This window comes from Pseudorasbora parva, chromosome 17, assembly GCF_024679245.1.
Source record: "Pseudorasbora parva isolate DD20220531a chromosome 17, ASM2467924v1, whole genome shotgun sequence".
Lineage (NCBI taxonomy): Eukaryota > Metazoa > Chordata > Actinopteri > Cypriniformes > Gobionidae > Pseudorasbora > Pseudorasbora parva.
The window spans coordinates 16793785-16806537 of record NC_090188.1 but is presented as its reverse complement, the minus strand read 5'-3'; the positions used below and the strand labels follow the sequence as shown (position 1 = coordinate 16806537).

Genomic DNA, 12753 nt, shown 5'->3' with positions numbered 1-12753 from the left:
CTGGTTCTGTTTTGAAGTTCATAAAAGTGCATCTATCCATCCTAAAACTACTTCACAGGGATCCAGGGGGTTAATAAAATCCTTCTGAAGCGAAGTGTAAGAAAAATATCTATATTTAAAACATTACAAACTGTGATCTCTAACTACCGCTTACTGTCGTACACGCGTTCACGAGAAACTGGCGTCTAGCGTATGGCATATGACGCTCCGGTGAGAATATGCTAGTTCTCGCGAGAACCAAGTTTTGTTTTGCTCTATCCTCTGGCCTTCCATGTTCATCACCAGAACTTACACTACACCATCATATGCAGTCTCTCATATGCAGAACACACGTATGACATTTAGCGGAAATTAGAAATTACAGTTTGTAACGTTTTAAATGTGGATATTTTTCTTAAAAACCTGATTCCAAAAAAGTTGGGACACTGTACAAACTGCGAATAAAAACAGTATGCAATGATGTGGAAGCTTCAAATTTCAATATTTTATTTAGAATACAACATAGATGACATATCAAATGTTTAAACTGAGAAAATGTATAATTTTAAGGGAAAAATAAATTGATTTTAAATCACATGGCATTAAAAAATATTGGGACATGGTCATGTTTTCCACTGTTTGGCAACATTTTTATAACGTCTGGGAGGAGACAAGTTGCTCAAGTTTAGGAATATGAATGTTGTCCCATTCTTGTATCTTCCTAATACAGGCTCAACTGTCTTATGTCTTCATTGTCACATCTTCCTCTTTATGATGTGAAAAAATGCATCATAAAGAGAAAAAGAAAGATCTGGACTGCAGGCTGGCCATTTCAGTACCCAGATCCTTCTTCTACGCATCCATGATGTTGTAATTGATGCAGTATGTGGTCTGGCATTGACATTGGAAAATGCAAGATCTTCCCTGAATGAGATGACGTTTGGATAGGAGCATTTGTTGTTCTAGAACTTAGATACACCTTTCAGGATTGATGGTGCCTTTCCAGATGTGTAAGCTGCCCAGGCCACACGCACTCATGCAAACCCACACCATCAGACATGCACGCTTCTGACCGAGCGCTGATAACAACTTGTTATGTCTTTGTCCTCTTTAGTCCAGGTGACATGGCATCCCAGTTTTTCAATAAGAACTTCAAAATTTGATTTGTCTGACCACAGAACAATTTTCCACTTTGCCACAGTCCATTTTAAATGAGCTTTGGCCAAGAGAAAATGTCTGCGCTTCTGGATCATGTTTATATATGGCTTCTTTTTTGACCTATAGAGTTTTAGCCAGCAACAGCGAATGGCACAGTGGATTGTGTTCACCGACAAGCCCATGTTGTGATCCTCTGCCCATCTTGACTTCAGAGAGATCTTTTTATACCCAATCATGTTGCCAGTTGAACCAGTGTGACATTTCAAAATGTCTCACTTTCAACATCTGACATGTTATCTATATATTCTATTATGAATAAAATATAAGTGTATGAGATTTGTAAATTATTGCATTACTTTTTTATTCACAATTTGTACAGTGTCCTAACTTTTTTGAAATCAGGTTTGTACACTAACTGCTCATAGTGCAAAACTCTGATCCATATAAGAATAATTAAGTGATCTAGATCAATTGGAGAGTGAACATAGCTTTATTTATTGCTCTGTTGTGTAAGTGCTAGGCAGCCTTGAGTTGGAGCACAACGCTGGAAAATAGCTTATCAAGTTGACTGTATGATGCTGCTGATGGATGAATGGACACTCGCCAGAGGCCGTGAAGAAAGCTCCTAAAAGCGCTACTGAATGCATGATACATTGTTTTGAAGAGCTTTTGAAATGTGTGGATGCCTGGCTATAGAATGCTTGTCTAATAATGTTGGCAACATGTAACATGATGACTCAACAGCTACTCTGATCTGCTAAGGCCAGTGAGTTGTCAGAATGCGTCACAAGACTCTTTATATCTTCTTTTTTGCCTAACAGGAAACATGAAGGCAATCAAATTGCATGACCTTTCCCTGGAGAAAAACATATACAGCGTATCTGGACTCACATACAATCTCAGTCTCATATGTTTGTGATATATTGAAGCTGTAGTCTGTTCACGGTTCATAAAAGTTAAGCCCATGATTTACATTTGATGGTCAAGGCCTGCTTTTATTACACTCCATTGAATTTACAAACAATAGCACCTTCATCACAGTCACCCATGAGACCCGCTAACATTGGCATTTAATATAATTGTTTTAATGAATAATTTGGCTGTAGCTGCAAAATCACACAAGTGGATAAGAAAAGCTAGGCTGTCCCAGAGCTCTCAGTGAAGATACTGATACAAGCTTATGGCTGCCAAGACGGATGAAATATCAGTGCGGATCACAGCGTAAACATGGCAGATCATTTTATTAACTGTACCAGAATGGAACCCTAGAATAAACTCAAATGGGATTCATGATGTCATCGCTGAGCAAAACTCAGGATGGACAATTCTAAAAGGGAATATTCTATTCTATTCTATTCTATTCTATTCTATTCTATTCTATTCTATTCTATTCTATTCTATTCTATTCTACAAACTTACTTATGTCGTACAGAATTTTCAATTACTGCCACATTCTTCTTCGAGTGTCATCATTCCAACCTTTGGACAATTCCCATACATTTTATGGTTTCAGATGTTTTTTTGACAAGTAGTATAATGCACAAATGCATCAGTGAGAAATAAGACACATTTTTGAAATGTATATGTTCAAATGGTCTACCATTTAAATGTTTGGTCAGTGAGAAATCAATAACAAATAAATACTTTTATGAAACAAAGATGTAATAAATGTTATAAAAGATTTCTATTTCAAATAAATGCTGTTCTTTTGAACCTTCTACTTATCAAATGATAAAAATGTATCACAGTTTCTACAACAATATTAAGCAGCACAACTATTTTCAACATTGATAATAATAAGAAATATTTTTTGAGCAGCAAGTCAGCATATTAGAATGATTTCTGAAGGATTGTGTGACACTGAAGACTTGAGTAATTCAGCTTTGCTATCATAGGAATAAAATAGATTTTTAAGGGGGAATATAATGGTACATGCACTTTTAACTCACTCCACATGTGTTGTGTTAAAACACCCGACAGAACAGAGGGGAGAGGTGAGCAAAGCTCATTATCATTTAAAGTCGCATGCACTGAAATGGCTTGCTGAAAACAGAAGAGTTTTTCACCAGGTAAAATTAGTGTTTTCTTACAATATCAATGATAATTTTTTTATTAAAGTATAGTACAAATTTTTATAACACTTTAGTATGGGGAACACATATTCACTATTAACTACGACTTATCCCTCAATAAACTCCTAATTTACTGCTTATTAATAGTATGGTAGTTTTTGTAGCATTTCAGTTTAGGTATTAGGCCATGCAGAATAAGGCATTAATATGTCCTTTATAAGTTCTAATAAAAAGCCAGTATCCTAGTAATATGAATGCTAATAAGCAACTAGTTAATAGTTAATAACTGAACCTTAAAATAAAGTGTTACCCAAAGTTTTCAATTAGACATTAAAGAATCATATTAACTTTAAAAGCATTATATGACCCCTTTAAAATATATTATATTAAAATAGAAAACAGTTACTTTTAATTGCAATAATATTTTATAATGTTACCGTTTGTACTATATTTTTTTAAACGGTAGTGTACATCAACGCAAATGTGCACACTAACACACCTCCAAAAAACTAACAATGCACTGTACCTTTGCATGGTGAGGGCCAGATTAAAGTTGGCAGACTTGATCTTGTTTTGGGCCTCCAGGTGTGTCATCCCCTCTGTGCTGACCCCATCAATGGCCACGATGATGTCACCTTGAATCAGGTTGCTGGAGGCTGCCTTGCTCCCTGGTGTAATCTGCACAAAAACCAAACAATCCTTTAAATTAACCACTGACAGGTCAACACCTCTGCAAACACAAAAATTGGACAAGATAATTATTTGTTTTTTATTAGCCTGCCTCCCTATGGGATTAATAATACAAGTTGGATGTATGAATAAAGGTGAACAAAGGCTCTGCATGTACTTGCTTGATACCCTCTCAATAAAACCAGTGGAGGATAAAAACACACATATATTCTGAATCCATGACAGCTGTGCACCACAAAGAGATCTCAAGCACACATTTGGCCTGCTGCATGCTTAGCGCTAGAACAGATAATGTGTTCCTCTTGCTAAAAATAAAACTGTGACCGCAGAACAAAGTTGCTCTTAGTCTACAGAAAATGTGTATGAACATAATATAAAGCAAAGAACATGTTCGGGTCATATTTCACATTTTTCTTTGTAAGGCTTTGTAAGATATCTTATTATATTTATATCTTCCATGGAACATATAGTAATATAAAAATTATTCATACACAATACTGTTCAAAAGTTTTTGGGTGAGCAATATATATTTTTTAAAGAAATTAATATACACAAGTTCACACTTGCATATAATCAGATAGAGAAAAGGTTATGCATATTTGGCATGTTGTCCGAGGGGAGGACTCAGAATTTGGCCCGAACCCAGATACTCCCCCATCCCAGGCTGGGATAGGAATAGTTAGGAGTAAGGGAGATGGGGTTGTGGAGGGATGACAGAGGTAAGTCTGCTGTATACCGTATATATGTATAAAATGTATCATGGTTTCCACAAAAATATCACGTTTTCAAAATTAACATAAGGTTACGTGAAAAAATGTCACGGTTAAATAAGGACAATAAAATGCTCATTATTATAATTCTTTTTTTAAAATAAATAATTATTGGACACTTTATTGACGAAAAAGGAGCATGTTGAGGACCACCATTTATGATTGTGCGATACTGATACAGGACACAGGTGTTATCACTGTGTCATCTCTGTACCATAAAAGTAGGCTATCATATATCAAGATTTAGTGTGTTTCTTTTCTTCAAAATCTGGCAAAGTTTCAGCTGTGTGTTTTGAGCTAGAAGCATATCCTCTGGCATCGCATAGCCAAAATCTCACTGTGCAGAGCTGGCCAAGGACTGTCTAATTTACAGAATATTGAAGTGAATGCAAAATTAATAAAGCTGATTTCAAATGTGTGCAACTGTGCATGTTTCTCTTTCAATCTCTTGTGGCTAGATGAGGACACTGTGTTATGTTTTGCTCCCTGAGGGACTATTACTAAAATTCTCGTTGAGAAAAACTGAAGAGCTCTCTGTATGCATGTATTTTTTTTGTATTTCCATCTCTTTTGATTTAATTTTTTTTTATGAATGCATGCATATCTGAGCCAAGGATTTAGTCTTAGAAGTGCCAAGACGGCAAGCCTATTTCAATAGTCTGAGAAGCAGACCAGCCATAAAAGAAAATGGCATCCTGAAATACCATCAGTAAACATGCAAAATCATTCTGAGAAAGTTAGTTTGCTTTTATTACTGATGCATGTTTTATTATTTGCATGTTTACTGGTGGTATTTCAGGATGCTGTTTTCTTTTATGGCTGGTCTGCTTCTCAGACTATTGAAATAGGTTTCAATTGAAGCCATTTTTTACAGTACAGTGTCAGTGGTTTTGTCCATACAATGGAAGTTAATGGTAACCAAAAGAGAACATTGAACATGGAAGAATTGTCTTTTTTAGCTGAACTTTACCTTAAAATGCTACAATAGAGCAATCAAATGAACTCATCCTACTGGATTAGTGCCAAGAGCTTTAGAATTTCCATTATGAACCAGTTCTCCAGCAGTCATAATTCAGCATATGGTTTTCAGTGTTCTAGATCAGTGTCAGACATTGATCAGTGTCTGCTATTTGATTCTCATTAATTGCTGGGAAGCTTTGAAAGCATGTAGTGCCTAGATTGAGCCTTTGACAAACCAGCAAAGGATCCAGCAGGAAAACCAGACTGACAGACAGAGAAAAGCAAAGCATGTGAAACAACATTATTATGTGCTTGTGGCTACAATATATGATGCAATGAAAATACAAACATACAAGTCCTTATACTACCGAGCTGGCTGTTGAATGCATGAATCTGATTGGTTAACAAACATTCTAAAATGTGCAATTATTTTGAGGGAAACGTACAGCTAAATTAGTTCCAGGCAGGTTCAAAGGAAGAACCAAAAACCATAGCTACACTGACCAGCTACAGTAAAAACAACAAATTATCTCCATGTTTTTATTTTCCACAAAATCTTATGTTTGCTTAAGTGTTTTGGTTCAGTTTTAATTTGACTATGCTTTCATCTCTCAATAAGTGTGCAGTAGTCTTTGCTGTGCTATCTTATTTGATCGTGTTTATCCAATTCATGCATATCTTTACAAAATAATAAAAAATTGCGGATTCAACCTGCAGATTCGATCTGGTGTCTCATAAATCCATGCCACTGTTAGAGGAATACTTTGCGGTGTGTGGCTACTGTGTGTAATATCTTTAAAAATGTATCGTATGTGACAGCTGTGTTTCACAACTGCGGTCACGTCTACAATGTGGATGAGCTAAACATGATCAATGCAATCCGAGTATATATCCAGGGACATTTTGCACATACTCATGAGCAAATATGACAGATTGTAGTTGCCCTTTTTGCAGAATGCATGGCCCAGTAAATATCTTTTTTCCCCTTAAAATAATTAACCAGCTCAAGTTACCTGACCATGTTTATGAACCAAAATTTAACTGCAACTGAAGAGCTCTTATACTCTGGCACAAATTCACAAATAACTGTAGTCTGTCTCATTTGCTTATTAAGGTACAGGCCTGTAAGAATAAGCCACACTAGGTTTAGGTAACAAAAAAATCTAAATTTAAAATCTAAAATTAAATAGAGGTTGGAATGAATATGCTTGCATTTAAATGGCTGTGGTAAGTCCAAAATAGGTTTAAATGACAGGCATCTTCCTCCTTCCTTCCTTCCTTCCTTCAAAAAGAAATGTTAGTACATATATAACTACCCACAATGGGTAGCAATTGTAGTCTTTTTCCTGCTTGACAGCTGCTCTAATTGTATCTGTGTAAATGGGTGCTAGCCACTAGACTGTTTTAGCCACTGTTTTAAGAGTGGTCTTCCTCTATAAATGTCAAGTATAATGGCCTCATCTAGAAATGGGAGTGTCCTATCACCTTCAGAAAGGTCACTGTGATGGTAGTGTTCATATGCTGGGGGTGACATCCCCATAAAAGTGATTTCTGACCTGTGCTGCAAATTAAATGGAAAAAATGTAAGTTACATAGGTTCGGTACTACATGAAGGTAAGTAAATATTGAGAGAATTTTAATTTCTGGGTAACTATCCCTTTATGGCTTCATTAAATGATGCTGAATATTTGGTCACATCATATAAAACATTAACGACAAAAAAATATGAATAAACACGTTTTGCAAAAACATTGTGTTTTAAGGAATGCATGATACTGTTGCTTTGTGCCGGGGTTAGCAAAACTAACGGCATGAGGAAAAGGAAGGGAGCATGGGAAAACAAAGGCTTGGAGAGACTGAGGGTGGATTACCAGGCCTGGCACACAAAACATGCATTAACTCAACATTCTCAGCTCATTCCAATTGATGCCTGGATGAATGAGTGGCTGATATGCCAGCTCAAATCTCCTGCTCACTCACAATGGCACAAAGGAGTTGTTCTGTGGGTCAAGTGAATCAAGGGTGTGTGTGTGTGGGGTGCTGGTAGTGGTGGTGTGTTGTTGCACAGAGAAAGATAGAGAGAGAAATTTGGGTGGATAGATGGACAGATCAAAAAAGTCAAAATGCATCCTATATTGTATATGATCAAATTAACTCCTGGTGGATAAAATCAAGATAATTGATAAAGTCCCATCATACGTTTCTCAGTGAATACCCTGTATCAGCATAAAATACCATTCAAAAGTTTGGGGTTAGGTAAGATTTTTTTACATGTTTTAGAAAGAAGTTTCTTATGCTTACCAAGACGGCATTTTATTAATCAAGCAAAAACAGTAATTTTGTAAAACATTATAACTATTTTAAATAATAATAAATAAAAAAATCTATTGTAATAAATAAAATGTAATTTTCAATTGTTAGCATAATTTCTTCAGTTTCACATGATCCTTTAGAGACTCAATTAATGACCATGGAGACAAACTAGCAAAAGAAACACTAGCAAATAGGAACAGAACCTAATGAAAACCGAACCAAAACTGACTATACATGTTACATTACGCCCTGTCTGGAAAGGCATGCCCTCGTGCTGGAACAGTTCAACTGAGGAGGGGTCTCTGGAGGAGGACGCAGAGCAGGCAGTAAACAGGAAATCAGGGAAGATGACAAATGTCGAGACCAGGGTGGCGAAGACATTGGGAGGACCCAGGGTGTAGACAGGGGCAGGAGGATTCAGGCGGAAAACCAGAGTGCAGTCAGGGAGGGAGGAGCCATGGAGGAGAAGCCTTCAACAATACCATTCGCCTTATTCACCTGGCTGCCATTTTAAAAACTCGAACGCAGTTGAGGGGTACACAAACCCGAAAGTTGGACGTAGGAGAGGAAGGCTAGGAGGTAATTCTGGGAACATTTGGAGACTCTGAGCTGGGCGGTACCAGCGAGGGCACAGAAGAGTTCTTGCGGGGCGGGACCAGCAGGGACGGGAGAAACAGGGAAATTTCCTCATCCAAATTCTCAAAATAATCAGAGGCAGTCAACGGCTCACCCTCAGTGGCAGGAATGTGTGTGGGGCTCCTATCCATTTCCACAAACTTCACAAGTACTCCCACATCATAGGATGTTGCCGGCTCACACACCTGGTCAGACAGGCTCAGGCTCCAAGACGATGGCTTGCTCTCTGCCCTATTCTCCAGCGTTGGCTCATGCATTGCGGCAGGCTCTGCCGTTCTCTCCATGCAGTGGTATGGTGGTTGTTCTCTGGGTTGTGGGCTGTGAAGAAAAGTCCTCTGTGATGGAGCATCCAGCCCAAATATTCCAGCATTTTCCTAATTTCAGGGAGATGGGGGCGGTGTGCTTCTGAGTTCCGTGTCCATTCCATATTTTGTCACACATAGTCACTATAGAGGATGCAGGCAATGAAGGAATATTCAAGATAAACAGTCTTTAATAACATACTTTAGAAGAAACAGGAAAACACAGGTGATACAATGAACACAGCCATATAAATACAATGCAACACAGAACCAAGAACTGAATGAACTGAGGGCTAATGGTGCTCAAGTCATGTTGTAAAGATCGTATTTACGAGCTGAACATGCATGAACGCCACCACGTTTTGTCATTTACAACAAAATAAGCTAGTAAAGTGTACAGTGGCTCCATAGATTAATTAAACACGTAAATGTTTAAAACTCACCTGCTGCACATTCTTTGCCTTTCATTTTCTATAAGCAGAGTTACCAAACCTTACTGTATTTTCATGAATTTCATTAAACTTGCTCTGACCAAAGATACTTGAACGCACGTAGATACGTAAACATGACTTCTCACCTCGTAAATACGAACATCCCAGAAGGACTTGAACGCACCATATTATGCACACATAGATAATTAATGTAACAAGGAGCACCTGCATAACTCCATTAGCGACCATGGAGACAAACTAGCAAAGGAAACACTGGCAAACAGGACACACAAGCTGTGTCTCATTTCGTTAAATTTCGAAGGCTGCGTCCTCCGGAGGACACGTCCTGTGTAGGATGCAGTATACGGAGTGTCCTCAATCAGAATTAAACGAGACGTCCTTCGTAGGACACACAGGCAGGAAGTATCACGTTGCTATGCCAACAAGTTCAGCCTCGTTCCGCTCTCACGGCAGTTATATGAATGAAAATTATTTATAACTTGAAAATGACTATGAAATGTTTCTTGTCTTGACAGCAATGTACTGTTCTAAACGTTTATAATGCACTACAGTTGTAATCCTGTTAACCACAGTCATCTGTTTGAGGTAATAGAGCTTAAAAAAAAAAAAAAAAAAAGCTTGAACTACTTAATTTAAACACCATACCTATGCTCGCATGTATATCTGGCGGTGGTGCCGTTATTTCCATAGACAGTAAAAGAAATGGACAGAGCGTTCCCATTGACGTCTACGGCGAAAGAATGAAGTCAACCTAGGGGCACTCACTTCCTGATGGCTGAGCGAACTGCGCAGGCTCAGACTGAGCTTGACGACGTAGATGTGACGTGAGCCTCCTGTCTGACAGCTGTGAGTCTTCTAGTAGATGTGGAAAGTGAAAGCTGAATCACGTTGTTTAAATATTTTCTCCCGTTGCTTTTGGCTCATGGGCTTCTCTCCATTCTTCTCCCTTGACTTTATCAGACTTTATGTCTCCACGTCCCCCCGACTGCCTCATAGACAGTAAAAGATTGCCTGCGAGCGTCTCCTCAGGTCTATACGGTAATTTCTCAACTGTGCGACAGGGTCGCGTTGGTTATGACGCAATCGTTAGCCTATTTTTACAAAAACAGCTTCTGCGGGGCGATAGTGTAAGATACAAGGTAATGGAGCCTTTTATACATTGTCGTGTTTCTTTAGAAATAAACAATGGACAAATGGAGTCTTTAAACGCATCAGATGTAAAGTTATTCACTGTCAAAGTGACTCAAAAATGAATGGGAGTCAATGGGATGCTAACAGCAGGTGATGGCTTGGTTAGCAATGGCAGCCCCTAGGGGTGGAACGCTTTCCGAGCGCTAGATTACCCCCTTGGTTTTTTCATATAATATTTAAAAAAATATGACGGTTGTTAACGGAGACGCAAAGAATTGTGGGTTATCTCCAGCCGTGAAGGCTACACCTCATGCACACTCCGAATTCTTATTCTATATCTATCTATACCTTACTGACCCCAAATTTTTTGAATGGTAGTGCACATCAAATTACTGTATTGTTCCACAGAAAATAAGAAAGATACAGTATATAATTTTCCTGGTATGTAACAGATCTGATGAAATGGTGTATATATATATATATATTACACGCCAATACGTATGCCATTTTGGCGTGCTATCAAGACGCATAATCGCTTTTTACCCATCACAAGAAACATTCTGCATTTTTACATTTAAAAAAAAACAATTTAGTATGTTTATAAATCCATTTACATTGTGGACACACACACATACACATAATGGTTAGTTTCGGCATAGACATTCACGTGGAATCACACGGCGTACACTCTAAAAAATGCTGGGTTAAAAACAACCCAAGTTGGGTTGAAAATGCACCGACCCAACAATAGGGTTGTTTTAACCCAATAGTTGAGTTGTTCTTACCCAGCAATTGGGTTGTCTTAAGCAACATTTAACCCAACCACTGGGTTAAAACAACTCAACCACTGGGTTAAAACAACTCAACCATTGGGTTAAAACAACTCAATTGTTGGGTCGGTGAATTTTCAACCCAACTTGGGTTGTTTTTAACCCAGCATTTTTTAGAGTGTAGACATTCAAGTGGAATCACACGGTGTAGATATACATGCCGAGATGATATTTCGTTTCCGAATAGACATTCAAGCAGAATCATACGGCGTAGACATACACGCGGATAGCTCAAAATGCGTACAGATAACGCCACTTGGATTTAGGAAATGGCGTGTATGTTTAATGCAAAGTCATGATGTCATGTTGTCTCTACGGTTTCTAAGTGTACACACTAAGATCTACACTAGTCATAATTTGAATCAACAGTCATGGTGTCTAAACATCTGAAATGGTGACGACTTGAGTTACTTAAGACTAAAGTAGCAGTACTTACCCATGATTGAGGCTTGAGTACTTAACCAGATGGGCTCATTTATGCTAACAAGACCGAAAAGAATCCGACACCAAATGAATGCAATGTGACCTGATCCTCCCCTGCTGTAGCACCCCTCATATAAGAGCCTCATATAAACCTGCCCAACAGCAAATGAATAAAACATACATGTGAAAAAGACCAAGATTTTAATCACAGCACATCAAAGCCAACCTGATGAGTTATCTGAAAAGCTTTGGTTAAAAACACCCCACATTTCTGTATTGCTGTAAGGAATTATGTATTTTTGGTGGATGCTTGTATGTAACAGTCTTCCACAGCACGACTGACTTGACCTTCAGTAGCCATCTAAAAACAGCTCTGCCTGTCAGCAGCACAAGCTTCAGGCTCTCATGGTACACACCAAGTCTGGGTACTTGCTGCCTACTGGTTTGGGACTATCTGAAAGACTATTATATATTAACATTAACACCACTATTTAAGCATCACACAACTTGCTACGGACTCATTTTCAACTTCATTAAGAGAATCCCGTTTTTTCCCCCTGACTTAATATACTGGTTTCAGTTAATCGCATTCTTTATGACATGCGTTGTGAGTACAAACAACATCTGATTAGTCTAGTGAACCAGAACACTGTCCTAACCTGGTGCAACGTTACCAGTGATACGCAATTTGTCTGTCCACAATTTATTTTAAAAAAAGAAAAAAGAAAAACTACTGTGCGAAGTGATACAACTTATGTCTATAATAAGATATTTTATGCTTAATGTACAGTTATGTGGAGTGTGATTTTGAACCAAGGACATTTCACAATTGCCTAGCCAGCGTAAAGACGCAAAAACAGAAATCAAACAATCAACCAAACAAAATTAAATTGTTGCAGTCAAACAAATCTGTTTGACAAAAATGTTTTGCACCACATGCACTTTTTCAACAAAATAATTAATTCATAGCTTCATTATTAGGGGTATAATTTACAGCAAATTACTGAAAATTCTTATACATATGTTATTTCTAGTAC

At 37.9% G+C, this 12753-nt stretch overlaps 1 protein-coding gene across 14 annotated transcripts in view; it reads right to left on the bottom strand.

Moving 5' to 3' along the window:
* Positions 1 to 12753, bottom strand: part of ldb3a (LIM domain binding 3a) — a 53482-nt gene that overhangs the window by 28345 nt on the left and 12384 nt on the right. For all 14 annotated transcript variants that reach the window (XM_067422533.1, XM_067422534.1, XM_067422532.1 and 11 more), the window contains exon 3: positions 3736 to 3887. In XM_067422533.1, coding sequence (XP_067278634.1) covers positions 3736 to 3887 — 152 coding nt within the window. The remainder of the gene's footprint in view (positions 1 to 3735; positions 3888 to 12753) is intronic.